This window comes from Amphiura filiformis, chromosome 15 (genome assembly GCF_039555335.1).
Source record: "Amphiura filiformis chromosome 15, Afil_fr2py, whole genome shotgun sequence".
Classification (NCBI taxonomy): domain Eukaryota; kingdom Metazoa; phylum Echinodermata; class Ophiuroidea; order Amphilepidida; family Amphiuridae; genus Amphiura; species Amphiura filiformis.
The window spans coordinates 60,884,055-60,910,947 of record NC_092642.1 but is presented as its reverse complement, the minus strand read 5'-3'; the positions used below and the strand labels follow the sequence as shown (position 1 = coordinate 60,910,947).

At 38.4% G+C, this 26,893-nt stretch overlaps 1 protein-coding gene across 2 annotated transcripts in view; it reads right to left on the bottom strand.

Annotated features, from left to right (window-relative positions):
* LOC140171914 (nonsense-mediated mRNA decay factor SMG5-like) overlaps window positions 1–26,893 on the bottom strand; it is a 190,696-nt gene that overhangs the window by 149,281 nt on the left and 14,522 nt on the right. For both annotated transcript variants that reach the window (XM_072195257.1, XM_072195258.1), the window contains exons 8-14: window positions 25,675–25,789; window positions 14,870–15,038; window positions 10,137–10,283; window positions 5,765–6,445; window positions 4,181–4,344; window positions 3,108–3,183; window positions 1,676–1,860 (exon numbers count right to left, since the gene is read on the bottom strand). In XM_072195257.1, the coding sequence (XP_072051358.1) occupies window positions 1,676–1,860; window positions 3,108–3,183; window positions 4,181–4,344; window positions 5,765–6,445; window positions 10,137–10,283; window positions 14,870–15,038; window positions 25,675–25,789 (1,537 nt within the window). The remainder of the gene's footprint in view (window positions 1–1,675; window positions 1,861–3,107; window positions 3,184–4,180; window positions 4,345–5,764; window positions 6,446–10,136; window positions 10,284–14,869; window positions 15,039–25,674; window positions 25,790–26,893) is intronic.

Below are 26,893 nucleotides of genomic sequence, written 5' to 3'. Positions count from 1 at the left end.
CTTTGAAGGCAACCTGCATGAGTGTTCAAATTTGCTATATGCAACGCTTTGTTTTCAGGCTCAGCAGAATGCAAATAATCACCAACCAAATTTCACAGTCAGAGTCCTACTTACAGCTTAGATACCGTTTAGTTTGCATCTCAAATAAAATTCCCATGCAGAATGTTAGGTTCAGAGATCTACCAGGGTGACCTACCCAATCATGCACTATTCTAGGATATTTATGCATGGCACAAATATGCATACATCCTCTGATCAATACAAATTTGATCATGTTATATGGTACTGGTATATTTTCTAACTATACCACATTTTTCACCCTGATGTGGCAGTGATGTCAAAGCATGAACATAGCTGTTACCCTCGCACATCTATGCAGCATCTTGAAAAAAACCAAAACGCAGTGGTTTATTGTGCGCTACGCACAGACACAACGCCTAGACGTTGATCCACAAGCCTCAGCATACTTTACAGGTGGTTACTGACCACTACGGCCCCACAGCATTCCATAAATCATTTAAGAACAACACAGAGACTTTGCAGCTTCAAGAGCGCACACCCTAGACATTCCACAAATAACCTTCGCAACCAGGATCAGCTCCCCGAGTTTCGTACGTTTGACAACAAAACAATTAGCAGTAAGTTCCTTGTCCAGGGGAATTTCAAGCTAACTCAATTTTCCAAGAGAGCTTACTAAACCACCACCAGGGTTCAAACCCGCAACCAATGTTGTTTAAGAGTGTACACGCCAGTGTTTTGAGTGAACGCTAGCGATTTGAAGCTGCGCCCAATTTAAATGCTCACTGCCACATCACTGCCACATCAGGGTGAAAACTAGTATAAATAAACCAGGAAATTAAGCTATCATGGTCAAACTTCAGTCTCATGCAATCATCATTTATTCAGATTGAACTAGAGGAGAAAATCTAATCAATGGTAAAAAAAATGCAAATAAAAATCAGGTTACTGGTCAAATATTCAATAAAAAATCCAGTTACTGCAAAAATCAAATAAAAACCCAGTCACTGTTAAAAAATTCAATAAAAAATCCAGTCACTGGTCCAATATTCAATAAAAAATTCCAACACCGGTTACAAATCAATCAAAATTTCAATCAGTGACCAAAAATTCAATCCTTGCTCCAGCTGCAAAAATCAGAATTAAAACTACAACTGCATTTGGAAATTCCAGTAGTACAAAGCTGTACCTCACTGGACAAAAGCAATGCTGTACCTTGTGTAGCATTCCACAGGGGGTAGGTTGATTTTAAATGGAATAGCCCAATGTCTGCTATGGTCCATTTGGCTTCAAGGCAGTGAAATTGGTGCATGCTCTGAGTTAAATCAAAGATCAAATGCAGTGCATCTGTACATATGTGAAGTAACTGCAACAAAAAGTACCGTCGTCACTGCCTTGAGGAGGAAGCCAAGTGGACTGTAGCGGTTGTGTTAGGGTACGGTGCATTGATATTGAGAAATTGCAGGAAAATCCATCACAAGCTATCTTCAAGTTGGTGTACTACACATCCTATTTGACCTGCATACGACCTCTTTTGACCTGCACTGATCTCTGGTACATTCTGAGAACTGCAGCAAAGTGACAGAATTCAACAAGCAACGCCTCAACGCAATGCACTGCAGCCAAAACAAACTACTCCGAACATGCATATTGTTACCTCGTCTTGCTGGGATACATCCATTTCCTGGTTAGGGTCAAAGGTCATCTTTTCATGGGCATCTCTTAGCGATGGCATCTTCCACACTGCAATGTCTTCAGACAGTAGGAGGGTCTGCTTCCAATCAGGGTCCTTCTGTATTGCCGATGTGATGATATCTTCAACTCGATTATTGCTGCAAACTTCTACATATAAATTATTAATGATAAAAAAGACAAAATGTGCAAAAACAAATGTGCATAATTATCATTATATTGCATTTTATTTCTTATCATAGCACTTTACTGTAAAATAGGACTCAAAACTCTATTTGTTTTTGCACTTTCTGTGTTCCATACAGCTACCTAGCTGCACAGTCTGTGGCACTCAGAGACTAAAGGTCCGTTCATACTATCACCGCAAACTACTGCATTGCGATATCACAATGCGGTGGTAGTATGAGCAGACCTTTAGCGAGCGAGTAGCGCGAGGCCAGCCAGGGCTGGACCGAGTGCAAAGCTCTCTGGATAGTATACTAAAGCAACAGGGTATGCTAAAGAAACAGAGCCTGAAAGTAGTACTAACAGGCACTCCAAAAATATAGTAACAAGCAAATATATCAAGTCAAACAGTTCAAATAGGCAAAGCGCACAGGACAAGCCTGTGAGTGGGGTGTTTTTTTAAAGCGGAAAATTTACCTACCGAACTACAAATTCAATGCTATTCGTGCATATATCACCAGAAATAATTGAAGATTATAGCTTGTATTTCATTGCATAAATTACGGTATCTTCTCTTAATTCCAATCAGAGAATATGTGACCTTCGCTCCACAACATCGCGATGATGTTATTTATGACCTGCGTTTCATGCCCTTTCAAGCATCGTTAATCACATTTCCCAGTCATTTTATTGCAACACATAATGTTATAAAAGTACACAGAAAAGCGGAAATTGAAATCGGTCAGAAAAATGAAAAAAGCGGATTTCCGCCATAAAGCTGAGACCTCACAGACTTGAAAAAGGAGTTAAAAAAGAGCTGTCAGATAACTGCTTCTCAAAAAAAAAGTTCAAACCTGTTTGCAAAAATTCACTAGTTCTTATTAATTTTTTGACTTTCAATCATAATAGAATCTTGACCAAAGTGGCGGAAGATTCTGGTTGCACATGAATATTAAGCAGGTTGCAAACTTTCACTGAGACTGCGCAGATGTGTCCAAGACCGAGTTTGTTGTTTTTAGAACTTCAGAGCATGATCTTGTCACAACGGCGCAGTACACACGGCGCGGTACACATGGGGCCGCTAGTGAGTCGCGCTATGGCGCATTAACCAAAGATGCAAGCATGGGTCCGCCACAATTTGAACTGTAAGATAATCAGTCATCACTACAAAGCATAACACCGTACATGCGGAGTGTAGACGGCTAATTGGAATTAGTCTAATCCAAGCTTACCTTCTTTTACTATATGCGTCTCTTGCGGCAGGAAATTGAGTAGCACAGCCATTCTTGACCATAACATCTGAGAACTCTGCAATGAAAAGTTATCAAAATAGGCAAGATTATTTGATCACCTTTTGCATGTCTTGTACTTCTTTGTGTTGCACTTGGTGTAGCGTGTCGCACTTCAAGTTTTCTCGAGCGATTCCTCGTGCGTATGGGTTTCATGCCTTCCTTTGTTTTTCGGCACGCATAAATTACTTCACACTTGACAAAGGTCTATGACCAAAAATTTTTGTAATTTTGGCTATGCAATTAAATTATGTGATTTGACACCAATTAAACACTTTGCTTGGACTATTTTCTTTATCATTTTTCAAACCTATGCAGCCACTATATTTTCTGTTCATCAGAATAAACTACAGCTGCATCTGCCGTGCTATGGCTGGGCCTAGTCAAATGCCCCACCAAATGGTGTTGACCTTAAGTTGCAATATGTCACATAAGCAGCTAGGTGAGGACTGTGTGGAATGCATGCATGCTAAGTATGCAGCTTGACATTAACAGGGGTTACCTAGTAGAGTGTACATATATTATGTCATTAATATTAACTTATTTTATTTTCAAAATCTACATGTTACCTTTTTTGGGATACCCTGTACTTTTATACTTCTTCCTGTTAAATTTTGCAAGTAGCCTTGTAAAGCAAATTATGCCAAGTTAGACATCTGTATGCCGAATACATGACAATTTTTGTAACCACTTATCTGCAACTTTTTGGCTATTCCAGTTGAAATCCATACACCCCCTGTGGAAGACATGACCTTAATATTCCACACAGGGAGTGTGAATTTCAAATGGGGTGACCTAAATGGGGGACTCCCATTTGAAATCTACACCCCCTGTGTGGGAAATTAAAGATCATGTCTTCCACACAGGGTGTATAGATTTCAAGTGGAATATCCCAAAAATTTGTCCTAAGAGCAAGACACTTGCCACTTGCAACTGGTCATGTTAACAATAACAAATCTGCATGCCATCACTGCGTTTACACATCGCTAAATACTGGAGCTATAGAAAGTACATACTTGAGCCGTGGTAGTGATGACATCACTATTTCCTCTCAACCAATCGGTGACAAGCTTGACAACCTGAAGGAGGCCCTCGTTAGTTAGCACTTGCAGCAGAGCTTCTAGTTTGATATCCTCATCTTCCTTGTGTTCAGACATCAGCTCCCCTGCAGTATCTTCACCTGATGTATAAATAAACAGCTTAAAGGAATTATCAGAGATTTTCAGAATAAAATATTTTGTCCAACTGCCCACCAAACAATCAATAATTATATATAGGCCAATTTGATCATAATATCTGACCTGCTCCAATGAAATGAGCGTGAAGTTGCAAGTTCGGGTTTTTGAAACTTTCCAACCATTGAGTTGTTGTTCTTTGTTTCAAGACACCTGTATTAGCAGTGGTCACGCATATACCGAATATTTTTCCACAACACTCTGTACGTCATTTAACACAAATGCACACGATGGAGTGATTTAATAGACATGCACAATTGAACGATTGGCCCTCATGAATATGCGAGAATTCACAGCATACAAAGCATAGGGAATTTGGCTCTTGGTGAATAGCCTGTATTATTAAGAGCTGGACTGCTAAATATTTATTTCAGGTTTAATGTTTCATTTCCCCCCCCACCCCTTCAATACAATATACCTCAACCATCTTCTAAGAAATTTGTCGTATTTTTAAATATTACAAATTTGTTTTCAATATTAAAAGACTTGCTTCACAAAGTGTCGGTCACATCACAAACTAGGGCTCTCAACTAACAGGTAATTATGTACTCGGGTACTCGATTAAATTTTTGGTCGGGAATCCAGGTACCCGAAAATACGAAAAAACAAAGAGGTTATAGGCCCTAAATTACTTGTTTTATCAAGGTTGGGAACTGGGAATCAAATTTTGTAAAAAAAATGTTTGTAAAAAAATATTTTGTGTGTGTTTTTCGGGTATTTTTTGACCCTTGAATTTTGACCCGGGTAGACCAAGAACGGGCGGGAACTTGGTTACCCAGGAATTGGTGAGAGCCTTATCACATACAGAGCTGCAAGTATTAATACCAGTTAAACAAAATCATTTCACATACAGAGCTATAACTTTAATACCATGTTACACAATGTTACTTGAAAGATTGGCATGTAGAACTCACCAAAAATAAAACTTTCAAGTGTCTTCTTCATAAAAAATACCCTTCGATGAAAATTAATTTGATAGCAATCAGTAAGTTTGAGGCTAAATCTAAATCCAGTACTGTATTGGTCTGTATGTGAAACACTTTTGTCCGTTTTCGTATAGATCAGTATGTGCTATGACCGATGAAATGGGCTTTTCCATTTAAAATCCACACTACCCCTGTTGAAGATTTTGGAAATATCTTCCTCAGGGGGATATGAATTTCAAATGGAATAAGCACATTAAACAGCTCCATTTGAATTTCAAACACCCTTTGAGAAAGATTCAACCTGAATCTCCCACAGAGGGAGGGTGAGTTTCAAATGGAGCTGCCTAATGTGTTCATTCCATTTGAAATTCATACTCCCCATTTGGAAGATCTTCCACAGGGGTAGTGTGGATTTTAAATAGAATAGCCCAATCCTTACCCTTTATGCTCTGCCCGGGTCCGGTTTCCACTTCTTTCTCCTTATCATCCTCTGCCAGCTTTGACTCTTTGTCATCTGCATAGGCTTCAAAACTCGGCGCCAACTTGATGTTGCGCTTCATAAAATTTGGCGTCGGACTATGTGAAAATAACTGGGAAGACACATCCTTGAGATTCTGGGCCATTGATACCGGGCTGTCAATCCTGGAGTTCTTGGCTTTTACCACCGGTTCCTCTGCACTCCTTGCATCACCAACATGCTCTGGAACAGGTGGGGTATCATCTTTCGATGAAGATTCTGCTTCTTGCTTCTTGGTCTTTGCTTTACCTAAAGTTTCATCCTCAAAGTCTTGGCTATCCATCATGTAATCACTATCGGACTCCATCGCAAAAGCATTCTCACTGGAGTCATTCTCCGACGAGCTCTTGCCCGAGCTGCTGAGGCTCAAGGCACCTTCACTTAAATCAGACTCCTCGCTTTCGTCTTGGTCATCCTGGCGGCGTCGACGACGACGGCGGAGTTTGTGGATGGCTTTGCGGCGTTGGTCTTTGGGACGCTTGGATTTGACGTTGCCATCACTGAAGGCTTCAGAGCTGCCCATATCTTGTTGGCTGTGAGTCGGTGTGATGGTATCGGCAGAAAGACGCTCATTACCGGACTCATCTGTGTGGCTAGGTGATTCTGGATAAGGAAAAAGAGAACAAGAAAACCAAAGTTACGATTATTACAATGTTGATATACTTTTTGTGGTAGACATGGCCTTGATCTTTCTCATCACAGGGAGTGTAAATTTTTCTTCCATAGGTGTATGGATTTCAACTGGCATAGCCCACTATGCATGAATTGGAAATATTAGAGACTATAGCAATCCATCGCTATTTGACAATGCATTTGCATCACAAAATTAAATCCAATAATGAGCTGATAAATACTAACGACTGGAACCAGGAACTTCTAAAATTCTACTCTTCTAGGCCAAAAAAAAGAAAAGAAAGTCTGTCTCAGACACCCACACGTATTGCTATGTGAACTCAAATTAGCGCTTAGCGCTATACATTGGCTGTTAATACTTTTTTTCTCAGATGTTCAATTTTTTTTGATATTTTCCGTATCTTTCGTTTAAAAAAAAATTATCTGTGGCATCGGGGGTCGATGCTTTGCATCACATGGACTGCGTGTTATAAATGTGACGCAGTACAAATCGCGCAGCAGTTGGCACGCCAAAGAAGCATTTACACACGCATTGCACTGAAACAATTATTCTCATACCTCCAGTTTCCGAGGTCTATTTACTTCGTACTTCTGAGTTGACGGACTATAATAAATTCGGGACAATGGCATCTCTGAATAATAATTATATCAGCACAGCAACACATAACAGGTGTTTTCACATATCAAGACACATTACATAGCTGCAGGTGTATCAGATCAGGAAAACCAATGCTACACTCCACTGCAATGACAAGTAGAGTAAATCCATGCATATCTCCCAAATAAAGCATATACATTATGAGAGAACTTGCTTCTGAAAAGCCAATGGAAACACTATTGGGGGCAAGGTGAAAGCCACATTTAATGAGGCAATGAAACATGAACATTTCTTTTGACAGTCATCTTTTCTTTCCTCATTTTCCCAGCAAAGGAAATTTGAATTGTTTGAGCAGGAAATTCTTGAAAACCTGACCTGATATTATCATACACCTGCCTCTGACAGCTATCTGAAGGCTACATCTTACGGAGCAGTGCCAGGTTATATTTTTTGGAACTAATGCAAACACTTCACTATTCTTTGATTCATATCAAGTTCTGTAGTGACGTCAATGCTTTTTGCGGTTGCGCTGCAAGGCTGCCGACAAATCGCCCTTGTACGCCGTGTGTGTATGCTGTGCATGATTAACTTTACGAGTGCGATTCGACGTTGCAATCAGTAAAATAAGCACCTACATCAATACCAAACTTGTGGCAAACAAATGCATAGAAGCGATTGCACCTGATTATCACCAAAGTACCCCTATTTTCACAGCCACAGCATGTGTGCTTTATCCACAGCAGACAGCTTGCAACTGACCTTTTCAGTAAATCCCATAAGCCTTTGCGAGTAGACCTGAGATGTCGTCGTTTGACATCATGCTGACTTGCAATGCGCAATAACGATGTTCGCTAAACATTGTACACATTGGCATGAAGGGGGATGACGTCAAATGATGAAACTCAGGTCTACTCACAAAGGCTTATGGGATTTACCAAAAAGGTCAATCACAGCGCAGAATCATGCTTCCCATCATGCCTTGTTCTAGTGTTTCTATACACCAGCGCAAAACTCATAATTCAGGTGTAGGGTGGATTTTAAATGGAAGAGCCCAATTTGCATGGCTTCTCATTGCATGGCATCCCAAGTTGTCTTATTCAGCAGCTGAAGCATTACAACATCTGTAACATCAATATACACTAGGATCCACAACATGCTCATCTATCAAGGCACAGTTCTTTAACCCCAATACATTTGTACATTCACTGAATGACCTTTGAAAATTTGGGTACAAAAACTCATACTCTGAAACTTGAGGTTAAATTTTGCACTATGATTATGTAATTGAGGTTATTGGACTATGCCATTGGGATGAGGCTATTGTGGTCCATAGTGATACATGCGAATGACATTGATCTGGAGACAACATGTAATTGAGGTGATGACAGGTTTCATTTTCTGGCCAGGAAAAATCACTGAAATTGCTCGATTAAATAACACTAATACACACCTGGCAGGACCTTGATCTGCTGTTAAACTTAACGAGACGATGAAATTATTAAATCCTGTCTTACAAAGTACCTTACTTGATAATATTTAATCTAGAAGTCAACTTAACCACATAAGTACTACTTCCTGATTGGTTACAAGAAGACTATCATGATTTATTGAGCCAATCAGCAACATGGTAAGAATGATGGTAGAGGTGTAGATGCTTAACCCCATGAGTACATCCTACTGATTGGTTACAAGAAGACTATTAAAGATTTATTGAGCCAATCAGCAACATGGTAAGAATTGTGGTAGGGCTGTAGAGTCTTAACCCTATGTGTACTACCTGCTGATTGGTTACAAGAAGACTATTAAAGATTTATTGGGCCAATCAGCAACATGGTAAGAATTGTGGTAGGGCTGTAGAGTCTTAACCCTATGTGTACTACCTGTTGATTGGTTACAAGAAGACTATTAAAGATTTATTGAGCCAATCAGCAAAATGGTAAGAATTGTGGTAGGGCTGTAGAGTCTTAACCCTATGTGTACTACCTGCTGATTGGTTACAAGAAGACTATTAAAGATTTATTGAGCCAATCAGCAAAATGGTAAGAATGGTGGTAGGGCTGTAGAGTTTTAACCCTATGTGTACTACCTGCTAATTGGTTATAAGAAGACTATTAAAGATTTATTGAGCCAATCAGCAAAATGGTAAGAATGGTGGTAGGGCTGTATAGTTTTATCCCCATGGTTACTACCTGCTGAATGGTTACAAGAAGACTATTAATGATTTATGATGACCATTCTTACCAGTCAGCAACATGGTAAGAGTGGTGACTGGTGGTAGGGCTGTAGAGTCTTCACTCTATGAGTACTACCTGCTGATTGGTTACAAGAAGACTATTATGATTTATTGAACCAATCAGCAACATGGTAAGAATGGTGATAGAGCTGAAGAGAATTTAGCTGTATTTTAATTGGTCACTCAGACCAATATATCCCATAATTAACCAATGGGCTATTCTATGGGCCATTCCAATTGAAATCCATACACCCTTTAGAAGACATGACCTTCATCTTCCATCCACACAGGGGTGTGAATTTCAAATGGGGTTACTTGAATTACTATTTTCTGTGATTCCTTTTCTGTGACTGGCACAGAATGTGACACACTGCTAACCAATCACGGGTTGTAGGGAGTTTGATTGACAGTGACATCAGATGCAAAGTATAGGTATTTAATTCTGTCTTCGATTATATTTTCCCCTTCACACACAAAGGTCAAGTCCGGACTCTTTGGTCCGTATGCACAAAACAAGTTTGACTAGGTCTACCTTAAGACCTGTTCTAACTATGAAGATTAGAATTAGGGAGGGGTCCTTTTACTCTTTTCATTTTCTTCCTTTACTTTTAGCAAGGTCCATCTAAAATTAAGCTACATGTATTTGCCCTGAACAATGCTGAACAGGATCTACAATAATGCAGAATAAGGTATATAAATAAAAAGTTCTTTCTCCATAGGACTAATCTACATAGTTAGACCAGGCCTAAAGTTAGAGTTAGACCTGGTCTAACTTGTTTTGTGCATTTGGACCAAATTTAGACGGTACATTTCTTCTTTCATAAACATACCGGAGCTATCCTCTTTGAGGCCTGCCATTGTCTTGGACGGATGAAGCACCTCGTAGACAGCATTCTGCAGCCGCATGTTGACGTGGGTGAGCAGGTGGGAGAACATGGCCAGGGTAAATGCTATAGCTGTTGACACCTGCTTAGAATCTGAAAATAAAAATTAATACCATATCTATCAGTTTGCATCGGGGAGGGGGATACTCATCAGTATAAATGACCAGGAGTGGCACTAACCACCCTTGGGGATCCAGGACCCCCAAATTTAACCAGCTGAACCCAAATTTAACTTCTCATGATATAACAAGCCTATGGACCCTTCCTGGACCCTCAAGTTTTAGGGGTCTGTGTTACCCCTGCAAAGGGAATGTGCCACAGAGAAAGGTCACATTTTCGGCTTCTGGTATAACAATTGCCCTATTTTGGGTCAATTTGGATATGAAAATAGGTGCTTTTTTTCAAACTATTGACAACAAAATATCCCATTAATGCCGAACTGAAGCCCAAATTTAAAATAAAAATTGATATTTTGTACAAAAAAGTGGTAAATTGTGTTAAATTTACTTGGAAATTTTGTATAAATATATATCCACTTTCAGATTCTTGGAAGGCATATCACAAACATGATTATCCCTCACCCCAGGTTTGCATTGAATAAAAAGTACAACCACTGAACAACAGAACACAATCTGCATCCTATGCTAAAGGGTTAAGCTGTTCTCTCTACAGTCTATGACTCAATCCAGTGGCGTGCGCAAAGGGGGGCACAGGCCCCCCACCTTTGTTGGTCATTCGGGGGAATTTGGGGAAACATCCAAATTTGCCCCCTCAAAATAGGATTCCTTGGCCTAATCAGACTCCATTCGGGGGAACTGAACAACCTGGCCAAGCCACTTTCAATGTGCTGTGCACGCCACTGACTCAATCGCTGAGCGATTGTGATACACCACTTTTGGAAAGCGATGGGCAATCACGAAAGTTAATGATCGAGAAAGGTAAAATTAATGAGCAAAATAATAGATCCAGTTGATAATGATATGAAATGATTGGTTGATGCATTCAAGCAACATCACTGGGGAGTTAAGATTTCTTCAACTCGAAAAAGCATTTTTGCCTCAGCTATTTGTATCGATTGATCAGCTTGCTCTGAAAATGGAAATAAGCACTGAGCATGTATGAGAATCGCTATTTTGCAAAGTGATTGAGTACATATGTATAAATTCAGTTTTATTAGGGTTAAGGCTTGGGGATTGAGGTTGTTTATAGGGTTAGGGTCAAAGGTTTGGATTAGGGTTTTGGGACCAGGTTTAGGTAGGGTTTTTTGGTTAGGGTTTAGGTTTAACGTTCAGGTTTGAGTTAGGGTTTATAATTATGACTTATGGTTTACATACAAATGAGATTTATAAGGCGCCTATTCAAAAGAGCAAACCACAAACAAGCAAGATGAAACACAAATGAGCAATGCAAAAAACAATTAATAAGGATACAAATATGATTTTAACAATGTTTTGAAAGTGTTGGTGGTTGGTGCTTCCCGGATGGATATGGGCAGTGTGTTCCAGGTGCGTGACCAGCGACATAGAAGGCCTGATCACCAGTTGTTTTGGATGTCTTTGGGATGTGCAGTCGAGTTGTGTCCATTGCAGATCTTAGTATGCGAGTATTGGTAACAGTGGATGAGTGGAGACATATATCATTGTACAAATAAACAGGAGCCTCATGATGGATACGTTGGTAAATGAGAACCAAGAGTTTGAAATTGATCCTCTGTCTGACCGGAAGCCAATGCAAGGTGTGGAGGTAGGGTGTTATGTTGCTAATAAAAGTTCTTTGCCAAGACCAAAGGAAAAACTTACGTTTTTCTGCTGACAGTTTCGCCAGAAACCTTCTGGCTTTCTCAAAGCGATTGATGTTGTTATTGATCCATCTACTTGGAGCGGGAATCACGGCAGCAGAAAAAACGTAAGTGTTTCCTTTGGTTTTGGCAAAGAACTTTTATTAGCTGTTTAATCAACAGACCTGATGAACCTCTTCAGTCAGGGTGTTATGTGTTCACGACGTCTTAGTCCATAAATTATACGAGCGGCTTTATTCTGAATGCGTTGGAGTTTGTGCAGATGAGTTTCTTTGATACCAGTTAACAATGAATTACCATAGTCCATGCGAGATGTGACAAGTGATCTAATAATATGGTGGCAGGTTTCAGAGTCCAGGTATCTACGGATGCGAGCAATATTGTGAATCTGATAATTGAGTCTGCGACAGAGTTCAGCTACTTGTTTGTCCATAGACATAGTCTGATCAAAATATATCCCAAGATTGCGAACATTAGAAACTGGTTCAACTGTTGTGGTGTCGACCTGCAGCTGGAGAGGAGGCAGATTTTTGAGATGGTGTGATGAGCCAATTATCAAAAATTCTGTTTTGTCCATATTAAGCTTGAGTTTATTGACCATCATCCATGAGTTGATGTCCTTAATACAGTCTTGCAGCAGCTTGAGTGCGCGTTCATGGTCATTGGGAATCTTAGGATCAAAGGAGATATACAGCTGGGTATCGTCAGCGTAGAAGTGGTATTTAAGCTTGTAATTGGAGATAATGTTGCTGAGCGGATGAGTGTATTTGGTAAAAACAAGGGGTCCCAGTATGGAACCCTGAGGCACACCAAAGTCAAGAAGCATCTCATCTGAATAAATCCCTTCGATGCTAACACGACTGTGTCTAGATGACAAGTAGGTAGAACACCAGTCGAGAGGAGGACCTATTATACCAAATGAGTTCTGAAGACAACGTACAAGCGTGACATGGTTTTTGTTTAGGTTAGGGTTAGAGTTTATGGTTAGGATTGTTGGGGGTTATAGAGGCTGCGTAATAATGATGTGTATAAATTCTAAAATGGTCTGACAATAATTTTTCACCAAATATAACAAATGTGATGCGATCAAGCAAAATGAGTCAGAAGTCGGGAATATTGATTTTGAGAATTAGCCAATAATATTAATAGTATTCAACTTCCATTGTACTTTATTGTTCAAAGCAACACTAAAATGATCATATCTCTGGAGTGGCAGTGGAGCCGTACATGTAAGTCTAATTATGATGGGATTTTGAGTAAAATAAAGCTCAATGTACGGCTCATGTACTGAAAACTGAATTTCTGATCGACATCACAAATTGGCAGGTAACAGATATTGTATCCCCACCCATACCACCAAGCAGGGTTAGGGTTAATTAAGCACCAGAGGAAAACACAAGTTTTTTAGATTTATTTTTTTAACTTTTTTTTAAGTTATACACCCTAAATTACTTGTTATTCAAGGTTGGAACCAGGGAAAACTACTATTAAAAAAAACCCTAAAAGCTCTGAGGTTTTTATTCAAAGCTGGATAAAGTTGTACATTTTAATTACTTTTGCTTCTATTGAACAACTAAAGGGTTCACAAAAAATAACTCCCCCCTAAAATTACAAAACATAACTTTGCATAACTTGACATACATTTCGTTGTTTTGAAAAATTTAAAAACCTGTGAATAAAGGAATCATTTTCCCACCCTCCCAAAGTTCATTATTTAAAAAATCATTTTGTTTTGGCCAAAATTAATAACATTTTCCAAAAATGATGCTTTCAGAAAAAGTTGCACTTTTCCACATCCTAGACATTTAATGTACAAAAGCATTCTCGATATCAATGTTTTGATTGATTTAATGGTGTTTTTGTTTTCTTTAATTTTTATGTATACGATTACTCGGTTACCCATGCAATCATTTTGCAGTATAAAACAATGATTCATTGACATGTACGGGTTTTTTTCTAGAAGGTTTTATTGAGCTGGTGTTTCAAAAATGGTAAAATCAATTTAGGAGTTACAAAACATTTCTTTGCATAACTTGACATTCATTTGGTTGATTTGAAAAATTTAAAAACCTGTGAATAGAGGCATCTTTTTGCTACCCTATCAAAGTTATCCCTTCTCAAAATCCTTTTAAGTTGTTTTGGTCAAAAATAATCACATTTTTAAAAATTGATGCTTTAAAAAAAGTTGCACTTTTCAACATCCCATACATGTATGTACAAAACTTTCTCGATATCAATGTTATGATTGATTTAATTGTTTTGTTTTCCTTCACCTTTCTGTCGCTGATCTCTCAGTAACCCTTTCAAACATCATTTAGTGCAAAATAACTATTCGTTGAAGTTAATTTGGACATAAATGAGGATGTTGAAAAGTGCCACTTTTTCTGAAAGCATCATTTTTGGAAAATGTGATTATTTTTAGCCAAAACAAAAAGATTTCTTAAAGAAAGAACTTTGGGAGGGTTGGAAAATGATTCCTTTATTCACAGCTTTTTAATTTTTTTAAATCAACGAAATGTATGTCAAGTTATGCAAAGAAATGTTTTGTAATTTTAGGGGGGAGTTATTTTTTGTGAACCCTTTAGCAATGCATGTTAATTCAATATGTCCCTGGCTGTTCAATAGAAGCAACAGTAATTAAAATGTACAACTTTATCCAGCTTTGAATAAAAACCTCAGAATTTTTAGGGTTTTTTTTTAAATAGCAGTTTTTCTCTGATCCCAACCTTGAATAACAAAAAATTTAGGATCTTTAACTTTTTGAAAAATTGTTGCGTTTTTTTGGGGGGAAATCATGATTTTTCATGTTTTTGGAAAACCGTGGTGCCTTTTTTGGCTTCTCAAATCGCATTTTTCTCCGGTGCTTAGGATTAATACTCACTTCCTCTCTGCAACTTGTACACTGACATTAGAGACATCATAAACACTTTGAATACCATGCTATCTGATACATGCTGATCTCTTGAATCTGATAACGTCTTGCCTGGTGGTGGCGGTGGATGATGGTTTGATGGTGAACATGGGCCATAATACATACATAGGCTGAAATCCTGTCACATATTAGAAAAGAAAGAAAGAGAAAAGCGCTTGTTTATTTGCAGTTATTAAACCATTGCATGGTATCAAATCATAATTGACAAAGTGTTTCATTTTCCAACTCTTAAAATACAGCAGTTTTTTTAAATTTGACACTAAATACATCACTGTACCCCCATATGGATCTCCAGATATTGGGGAACACCCTGACCATCCGAATAAATGATGCAAATTGGCTACTTATTTAGCATATTTTGTGCTGCAAATCTAATCAGGTTGAGAACCTCTGGCCTTGCTACCCACAACTAAGTTACGTCACTGTATCTCAAAAGGATCTCCAGATATTGTGAAAAATGAAAAACCTATAAACCAAAATGAAACATACACACACATTGGTACTCATGTATGTCCAGTTTGTATGGACAAGAATGCCCCATTAATATGCAGTTTAACATGCACCTTATTTGTAAATTTAGGTAATAAAAGGTAATAAAACTACAAAGTGTAGTCATTTCAAGAGGATCTAATTTTAGAGAAGCATGCATTTCATTAGATCTCAAAGCTGCTGGGCACTAATCATTTTGATACACCCTGTACATAAGTACACTGGCCCTACACACAGAAGGAATACACCATTACAAAATTCCCCTTTTGGCCAAAACCAGTGGCAATCTTATTTTAAAAACATGAGATTTTGGTACCAGAAGAAACCTCTTATTCTTATTACCCATTTAATTTGATTTGGGCTATTCCAGTTGACATCCACATACCCCCTATGGAATACACAACTTTTATCTTGCACATATTAAAGGAGTGTGAATTTCAAATGGACCTGTATGAGTGACTCCAAACCCCCTGTGTGGGAAATCTACACCCCCTTTGTGGGAGATTAAGGTCACGTCTTCCATAGGGGGTGTACAGATTTGTTACAATAATTTGATTCCTGACTTTCAAACTAATAAACCCAATAATAACAAGCAATATTGGACCATGTTTTTTCTAATACAAAGCTACCACACAATATTTCCTGTGTGATATAGCAGGATATTTACACACTTTTTTGAACATCTTTTCATACAACCAATAATAACAAGCAATACTGGACCATGTTTTTTTCTAATACAAAGCTACCCCATATAATTCTCCTTGTGTGATAATAGGATATTTACATAATTTTTTGAACATGTTTTTGTAAAACCAATATAAATTGACAGAAAATCAATAGGCCCCTTCACTACGCTCAATTTGATGCTAATTAGCAACACCATTTGTTGCTTGTGCCATCAAGTTCAACTAGAAAATATTCTAGTACGTGCACGGTTTTGAAAAGAAATAATATTAAAGGTATTGGGCGTGGTAGCTGCAATAATGCTATCATAAAACTAAAGACGAATAAGTATAACATTGGAGTTTAACCATAATGGTTGTGCAAGCAGGTTTAATATCAAACATCTGCATTGTATCATTCTGTCTAGCAGCAAAAGGAGAACTGGATATCTAAGGTATGATTCAATTGGACAAATAACCACATTTTGCCAAAAATCGCTGTACATGGCGAAATTTTGTGGTCCCTTGCTTCTAAACCGAAGGATGATGACAATGATTATCATGATGGTGGTGATGGTGGTATCATTCTTATATGCTTAACTAGCTCAACTCTGATTGCCTGCATCATTAACGACTCTGCAATTATGTGTACGAAGCCAACTATATACATTCACACTTTAAATCTCATGATACAATGAGATAAGAAACATATCACTTTCCAAAAGTGGCAGTGATAAAGAGTACAAAGCTCCAACTCTTCAAAATATTTATCAAAGATTCTGTAATTTAAACGATGGAAATGGCAAATAACAATAGTTGCATCTTTTTACATCAATATCAATCTATTCATCAAGCCACCATATTGATATTAACGCTTTTGTTCTTAGCATCATTTCACAATTCACTGGCACTGAATATCAGCACAGACACACCCGAAACATGTTGGATTTTAAGCAAAGGTGACTATAATGAAAGTGTAATCCTCCATGGAAACCCATACAATATATGTAGCTGGGCTGTAAGTGTTCCACTTGGATCATCTGCATTTATAAGTTTTCAAGAGGGGAGAGATCCTGAATCTTACCTTTTTTATATAGAAAGGCTTGGCAAATTAAAAACCTGTGCAAGCAGATATATGGCAATCAATGTGCGGTCATATCCATGCGAAATAAATGTTCATCTCACCGATATAATCATTCGCCTCCATGGCAACATATCTGTTGTCATCAATGAGATACCAACAGATCCACTATCATCCAAATGTAATCAGACTCTGACCAACCAAAGTAGTGACAAATATGGCATTCCGGAAGACACTTGCTGCGATGTCACAAGTTATGACTCTGTCATAGCGTGTGCTTTGTCGGAATTGCAAGTGTGGAATCAAGATGCATGCCGCCTTCAGTTCCCATCACACTGTCAATCTGTCTTGGGTCATCGAGAGGTATTTCTGCAATGTACGGGCACGCCAGACACATGGCTCTCAAATACAAACCAGTCAAATCAAGACACTATTGATTCCTCTCAAAATTACTCAACCTCTGCTTTGCTTACTTTCCCAACTTACATAACTACTTTGGATATGTCATTCAATCGGATGCTAAATATTGAGGCTTCTACTTTCACAGGATTCAAGCAATTGAAACAGTTACACCTAAATGACAATGATCTGGAAACGATAGATCAAGACCTCTTTAATGGTCTTTATTCATTAAACATACTATGGTTATCATCTAACAAGCTGGTTCATCTGGACGAAGAAACATTTCATGATTTAATCAATCTACAAATACTTTTATTATACAAGAACCTACTTTCAAACTTGGAAATTCATACATTCAAAGGCTTGAGTAACTTGATCAAACTTGACCTAAGTTCTAATCGGCTCTCTTCACTACAGGTTGGTTTATTTGATGATTTACACAACCTGAAAGAACTTCATATTGTAGATAATAATCTTGATCACGTAGACACAGCACTGTTTCATAACATGCTCAATTTGCTTACTTTAAACTTGTTTGACAACAAACTGAACTTTATAAGCGATGATCTCTTCAAAAACCTGAGATCTCTTCAGTACCTCTTTTTATCATATAATGATCTAACTGCTGTTCAAGGTTGTCCTTTTAAAGATCTCGTTAGCTTGAAACATCTGGAACTGCCCCAGAATATGTTGAGATCCCTTGGATCTTGTACTTTTCAAGGACTCAGTAGTTTATATGTTTTGTTCCTACATGGCAATCAACTCCAAATTTTAGATAGCAACTTGTTTCATGGATTGTCCACACTTAAGGCTCTTTTTGTGCACCACAATAACCTAGCAAACCTAGATCCTGACACATTCAACGGACTAGATAATTTGACATATCTCTCCCTAGCCCATAATCAACTCTCTGAACTAAGTCCGGTCATATTTAAAGATACTGGTAAGCTAACCTTTTTGGATGTATCACATAACAAGCTCCAAGCTCTCACAAGTATTCAGTATTTGACTCAACTGACATATCTGAGCTTGATTAACAACCCTTTGAACGATTTCAAGGAAACCATTGCCAAGTCTGCAGAATTATACGTAACACAACCTGAAATTTGTGAGTGCTATGCACCACAAGATTCCAACTGTGTTGCACTGGGTACGAGATCACCATATCTCACATGTGAGAGGCTATTGTCCAATAAAGTACTGAGAGTATTTATGTGGATTATCGGAATAAGTGCTCTTTGTGGCAATACATTTGTGTTAGTTTGGCGAAAACAACATGACAAAGGCAACAAAGTCCAGTCTATTCTGTTTAGAAATCTAGCCCTGTCAGACTTACTCATGGGTGTCTATATGATCGCCATTGCATCTGCCGATATTTATTTCCAAGATTACTTTCCCATGAATGCTGAAACCTGGCGTTCTGGTATACCTTGTAAGATCACAGGAGCTCTGTCCATAGTATCAAGTGAAGCCTCTGTGTTCTTTGTCACATTGATCAGTATTGACAGATTTGTGTGTATCAAGTACCCCTACTCTGTCACAAGACTCGGTGTTAAGTCTTGCATCATTGCCGCCACAGTTTTGTGGATTCTCGCTCTATCGATACCAATTGTTCCTACATTATATGCAGGTAAAGATAGCAACATTTACGAAATATCCCATGTGTGTATCGGACTGCCCTTGGCTCTCATACATCATGTTCAAGTAAGTTTTTCTTCACAGTGGAGTAACGGTGATAACTTATTTAGGTATCAAAGACACAGCATAACATTACAAGAGAAAGCTGGCATTTCCAAGATGTACTTCTCCACTGCAGTGTTCCTCGGCCTCAACTGCCTCTGCTATCTGGTCATTCTTATCTGCTACATTGAAATCATCTACACAGTTTATAAATCATCTAAAGCTGTTGGACGGACACAAGAAATGAAGAAACAGATTCGCTTGACCCTCAAGGTGGCGGCCATCGTGGGTACGGACTTCTTGTGCTGATTTCCTATTATCATCCTCGGTATTCTTGTTCAGGCTGGTGGATTGACGCTACCTTCCACTGCAATTGAGTGGTTGGTCACATTTGTTTTACCTATTAATTCAGCTATCAACCCGTATCTGTATACGATTGGTGACATGATCAGTAAACGTAGGAAAGAAATCCTATCTAATATAAGCTTATCCACAATCTCCAGATCTAAGAAAATTGATATGTAACTTTGCTGTATCTAGTTGATGTGATGAGAGCTTCTAATTACTATAATTGTTGCAAATGGTGAACTTGTTGGTTACAAGAAGGGTGGCAATACTAACTTTACTTTTACTTTTGCTCTCTTATTTTACCCTTGGGGTGTCTAGAGAAGATACAAGAGTCTCTTTTGTGCAAAATGGGTGGCTTTAGCAAGTGAGTTCTTGTTCCTTGCAGCTTGATTTGCCACCACTTCTATCCAGAGCAGAGCCCTGACTTCCGCTTCTGGGAAGGTTTCAGCTATGGAAGCCGCCCTGCCATCATGTATCGCACAACTGCCAGTCACACTGTATGCATTGCTGAACAAATAAATATGTTATTGGTGGCAACACTATCGCAGCACCCCGCCGACATAATCTCAGCACCCAAGCGGCAGCTCCTAAACGTGTGTCAAATTTGTGATTCCCAGCAGTTTGTTTTCAGGCTCCATAGCATGCATATTTGGCTGGTCCACATTTTGCAGTCCATCCGGCCTCCTGCCCAGAGTCTTTTTGGTCTTCTCATGGCATGGCTGTATACAGTCAACTTTCAAGGCAGGCTGTCCTGGTGGTCAGACGATGGTGGCCGACATGTGGCAACAGCCAATATCGTAAACAAAACAGACAATATGACGGCAACACTGCCTGGACGTTGGACGCCCCGAGCGAGTAGAGTTTTTAGGTCGCCGGGCCCCGAAACAGAAAAAAAATGCACAAAATACATTTCTCAGTGCAGTGTAAACATTTTCACATGAAAATAAATATTTTTGGATTCAAAATGAATGTGAAGAAAATTTTTTTATCATAGCCGGGAGTGGGAATCGATCTCGGGACCCTCTGCGTGGGAGTCGAGATTCTTACCGCTAGACCACGCAATCATTGATACACGATGCGAGAAATTTTTAGTATATATCATAAACATATCGTGTGTTATTCATACAAAACATTTAAAAAACAGTACTTACAATGAGGTTCACTGTCAAACCTCAATGGATTTAGACTGATAAAATAGTGCTTAATAACATGCATAAACTTTTGGAATTATTTGAGACATTTTCGTGTTTATGTGAAAACCAATGACGACGTCAAAATTCAGTCAATCTTGGCCGGCCCCCCCTTCTAGTGGTATATAGAACAGATGGTCATACCACTTCAGTCTCTGGTTGTTCATGTGTTGAGCAACTGATGTGATCCCAATAGTGCTCCAAATAAGCCAAAATCCTTATGGTCAATTTGGGCACAAACCCAAATTCTAACTGTAGAATTTCAATAATTAATGCATTGGTCCACTTTGCCGGATTTCCAACTGGGCAAGAATGCCATGAATTGATGTTGGGTTACAATAGCTGTGATATTTGTTCTTTACATAGGTTGGAATGTTCTATGCCTGTGCCCTCCAATTCAGCCGATGCCTGTACAGCGTTCAGACCTAGTCCTAAACCTTAAACATCATATTCCGAGGTGCGGAAGTACACCAAATTGGTGTATTATGACCTATGACATTCTTTTGTGGCGAGTGACATGGTCTTTCAATTCACGCCAAGTGTCCTTGACAGGCTTGACTATGCTTCAGTGGTCATGAAAGAATTCAAAAGATAACCTCTGCCCCAATAATCCCAAGTTATTGTCTGAAACTGCACCTCGGAAGATGTATGGTAAGAACTCAGTCCTCAAATGATAGTCATAACAACCAAAAGATAAGTGACTGACTATCATTGAGGACTGAGTTCCGCAGTCTAGTTCAGACCTCAGAGTGATTGTGTACTTATTTTTTAGTTCGCTAACACACCCCATACTTCCGTGGTATGGTTCGTCAGGTAATACTTCTGTTCTTGATTTACTAAATTGCAATGCATAAAAAATGTCTAGTTTTCAGGCCTTCAGGTTTAGAATTTGGTGGAGCTCCATCAATCACACTCCTAGTTTTGTTGAGGAGCTTGATTGAGCTCCTCAAAATCACTCTCCTGTGATTTTTGAGGAGCTCAATTTGTAATCCAACAGGCGATAACGTTACTTACCGCGTCGGTCATGTTGGTGGTTTTTAACATCAGCAAGTTTAAAATACTGCTTATTCAGATATTCCTAAATGCCTTGCGATTTCTCTTTCAGACTGACATTATCACCAAAAAGGGCAACAATCTGTCCTTTAAGTTTAAATCTCACTTGTTTTAACAATGTTTACTGTGAAATTCAGAATTTCCACGGCAACATCTCTGCCCAGCCATTATTACATTGACCAATCTTCAAAACACGCACACAAACGTGAAAACAAAATGGTCATATGTGCTATCTCCGAACCATGCCTCCGAGCACTGCTGATCGTTCTAGTGGAGAAACGAATATCGCACTTGTATTTTCGGAACGATGAGATGACCCAATGACCCGATATGATTTGTTAGTGTTTCTCAAGTCGAATATCACGCTATTTCGTTCTCAGCCTTTATTAGCACGTTGTTTCAACAGATTGTTATTCAGAGTGATTGATGTGATACAGTTCTTGGAGTAATTTATTTTTGACCTTTTCTTTGAAATGATCGTAATTCCAAATAAGGAGCGCTGTTATTAACGCTCCCGACTATGCTTTGAGGTGCGCGGTAGAAGTGCCTGCGCGATCACGCTCCTTAAAAATAAAGGACTGAGTTTTACTTTCAAAATATGGTTTACTGTGGTAACTCTTACATTTCCTAAATTCCATTTTCTTTTCCGTTTCTGAAAAAAACATGACAAATTTGAGATGTGTCTGCATATCAGAGAGCCGAACAATAGTTAATTTCATTGGCATTTAAGAGTACTATTGGCCTAAAAGCAAGTGAAATACAGGAATTTAAGAAAATATCAGTAAAATATGGCCTTTGCTGAATGTACATATACTGATTTTGTCCAGTTTGCCGTAAATATTAAACTTTTAGTGCAAATGTTAACTTATTTATATATATATTATAGTATAATTGATTGTATAAATATGTAGCTTAAAAGGGCATTTTGTGATCCATAGCATCATCCCTGCCCACTTTTTTCCCAAAAAAAGTTTAGATTTTTATACCATTGGAAACCTCTGCCTACATAATGTTTATGTACAAAATATTTCTTGCAGATTAATTCGTTTAGCAAAAATATCAGGAAATTTCAATTACGTTCTGGTACACCAGAACGAAATTACAACACATTGTCTATGTATAATCGTGCATAACTCGCAAACGCAAAATCAGAATCAACTGCAATTTTGGGAATACGTTTTTTGTGTGGATATCTACTGAAAAAATGTCATAAAAAGAGGATATTAGGATCAGAAATACTCTTTAATGTATGTATAATGAAATTCCATGTGAATGTATGTGTAATCCCCATGTTGAGATGGTAACTTTTAATACAATCAATGGTAAATTTACCTATGACAAGTTTTTGAACAGCTTTTAATCCTAAAACAAACATAGTATATAAATTTTCCCTATGTGTGACCTTGCACCAGGGCTCGAATTAACCAAAGGCCACCGAGGCCATGGCCTCCGGTGCCCTTAGACTTGGCATTGATGCCTCAGCACTGCTTCATGGTTCAAAGCATTCTTCAGCACTAAATGGCATTGGTGTAAAGTGTGCCGAGGCTTGTGGATCAACGTCTAGGTATTGTACCTGTGCGTAGCGCACTATAAATCACTGCGCTTTTTTTTGGTGCCTTTGCAAAGGATTTGTTGATGGCCTTGAAATGGGTGCCCTACAAAATTCCTAATTCAAGCCCTGCCTTGCACCAACGGTCAAAGGGATATCTTGGACATGTATGTAAACAAATTGTCAATAGGCAAGTCATAGGTAACTCGTATAGGTTGCTAACAACAAGTGTGTTTACGGGTATTAACTAAAGAGCTTACTTTCAAAGGTAGATAACTACAATCTTACCTACGATCATCTGAACTCGCTAATGTAACATATTATAAGTCATCAAATCAAGGGCTGAGAACCAGAAAGCCTTAACTCACAATGGATTTCATTGTGAGTTACGGCTTTCTGGTTCTCAAACTTTGAAATATAAATATAATAAATTGTAGTTGTATATGGTAAATGTTGATGATATGAAATAAATCATGGAATTGTGGCATTATCCATTTCTAGGTTGGTCAGATTTTTTTCTTCACAGGAATGCCTGAAAATTATGGTTCCAATCCTGAATGGGCTATTCCATTTGAAATCCACACTACCCCTGTGGAATTATTAGCTAAAGTCTTCCATAGAGGGAGTATGAGTTTTGAATAGAATAGATAATTGGGGAACTTACATTCGAAATACTCACTCCAGTTGTGGGAGATAAAGGTAAAGCCATAATACAGAGGGAGTATGGGTTTCAAAATGATTACCTCTGACCAATTGTCCTCAGAGGGTCTTAGGCTACATGAACAGAGAGAAAAAACAATTCATCACACAGCCAATTTTTGATACCACCCAATTAACTTTCATTTTTTTGCGGAAATAGCTGAAACGGTCAGAGCACCACACTGATGCACAGACATGTAGGAGTATCTACAGAGATTTCCCACTGATGGGGAACAAAAAGGTGGGAATGGATTCTGGACATATTATTTGATGATTTGGATGGTGGATCCCACCTGGGGCAACACACCTCCAAATATTTCCCGGACACGACCATTGAAACTAACAAAAAAGAAAAGGTCCAGACCCTGATCCCCCTGAAAAACATGCCGTACCGGCTGAGCAAACGGCTGCAAGATATCTTGCCAGCCCACCCCCACTGTTTTGCCTAATGAAACATAGCTAAATACTAATTCCATTAGTTAGTACTAACTGGCAATGAAAGTAAAATTTCAATATTTGGTCAATTTTTGGAAATAAGGAAAAAACATGCATTTTGACTTTATGAAGTTATGCATTCTAATTTTTGGAAAACACATTTTCCAATCTTTTTCATAACCAAGCAAAAATAACCAATGATAATGAGCTAACTCTTACCCTATACTCAAGATTTTGAATGCTTAGACTTGTGCCAAGTCTTACAATTTTAATGATTATAATTGTAAGAAAACATGCAAAATTGCATATTTTTGGACCATTTTCCCTCAAATTGCCAAAATATTAAAATTTGACTTTTATTGCCAGTTAGGACTAACTAAAGGATTAGGCTATAGCAATGTTTCATTTGGCAAAACAGGATAATATTTTTTTAATCAAAAAAAATTAATGCTGTATTTTTCTGGAATGGGGAGTAATGCCAGCAATTCACATTAGGTGACTAGACACAACACATTACTCATAGCTCCGCTATGATCAATCTTTCTGCACTCATCAAAATATGGAGCCAAATTCTACACCATGTACATTGTACAAGAATTAATTTCTTATTTCTTATTTCTTTTTAGTTAAGTTATTTCTTATTTTACAAATTGCCTTTAAATGACCTTTGACCTCAGTATAAGATCTTCAACACCTCCAATAGATGAGGGTTCCCATAGTGCAGCTATGTCCCAAGTTTGGTTGGAATATGATTTGAACTGTTCATATGAGACTGAATTTTAATTTAGGAGGACCTACAAGTTGACCTCAGTATATGACATTGAACACCATCCAAAAAAAAATAGCCAGAGTTTCTGACCATGACCCACCTATCCTGAAAATCTGAATTCAATCCGCCTATCCATTCTCGGGATACAGCATCTGAAGGTACGGAAGCATGGACAGCGCAAAAACAGTATGCCTCACGGTGGAGGCATAAAAATTGTTCAAATGGAGTAACCCAACCAACACTTAAAAATATGCTGCCCCTAAGTTTTTTTATTCTACTAAAAAAAAAGTTTTGCCCTCAACCTGAATGTAGAACAGAAAGAAAATAGTTTTACAGTTCAGACCAACCGACCCCGATAAGCCAATCAAACAATTATTTAGATTTAACTGTATCATACCTGCAATACATCTTGGCACAGAGCTGGCAGTTTGTCTAGCTGGATCCTATTACGAGGCTGTAGAAGTTCCTGAAGCCGTAAAAAAAAGAACAAAAATTGCTTGATATCCCTGGGCCTGGAAAACATAATTAGGGGTTCATTCATATATTTTCATGACTAAAGCGGTTGTTTATGCCCGAGGGGCGCTTACAAGAACATTTTGTAATTCTTATTTCATCAAAATAATAACAAAAATTACAAGTAACATTATTAAAAGTCATAATTTTCCTTCATTTTTCCTACCCGGCGATCAAGACATCCGGGACACGGGCATAAACACTGTTTATGCCCGGCTCTCGACTCAATCACGCTAGCGCCGTTACATAGCGTGTATGTATGAATGCAAGATAATACGATTTTAAGCAGCGCTCTTCTCTTGCAAAAAATAATTTTGTAATTCAATACAAAAGTAACATTTCTAAAAAATACCCTGCTGGTGGTCTTTTGAAGAGCTTTAAGAAAGCAGTCAGGTATTTAAATTAGTAAGGCAATTCACTCTGATGCATGGTGGAGCCCCACAGTGTTGCTAGTTTGCTTTTGTGAAGAAAAAACCTCGCTTCAAATTTTGTACAATCTACTAGCTCACTTCAAGCTCGGTAGTGACACATCAATGTTTTTCGGCGGTTGTGCTGTGCCGACAAACAGCCGTTCTATGTGTATGTATACACTCTGCATGATTATCTTTATGCACGATAGAATACTACGACTAGTTAAATACGTACATACATCACTACCGAACTTGAGGTGAATCATAAGCACGCAGTGATCTTGTGGGTTTGGCATAGCACAAAATCACCTTGATCTTCATGTTTTTTTAACTTAAGAATCTTGGATTAATAACAAAGAAAATGTATAAAAATCCTAACCGTACTAAACATCACAAAACCACACTTCACAAAGCATATGCACGGGCAGGTATCCCACGTGATGCGATTGTGTCATCGTGCGAACAGTCATATGGTTGCGGAAAGCTTGGCCGGGCTAGTTACACTCCCATGGCAAGGTAGGCTAGTGCACGTGTCTGGCCCCCGAGGGGTCGGTGGTTCAAAACCGCACCTGAGAAAAAAGTTTTCTCATCTTATTTCTTCCTCCATTCTTTCCTTCCCCCTTGCCAAAGAGCAGCTAGAGTGTTAGGATTAAGGGAATTGAAATTCACTCTAACACCCAAACTAGGTGACCA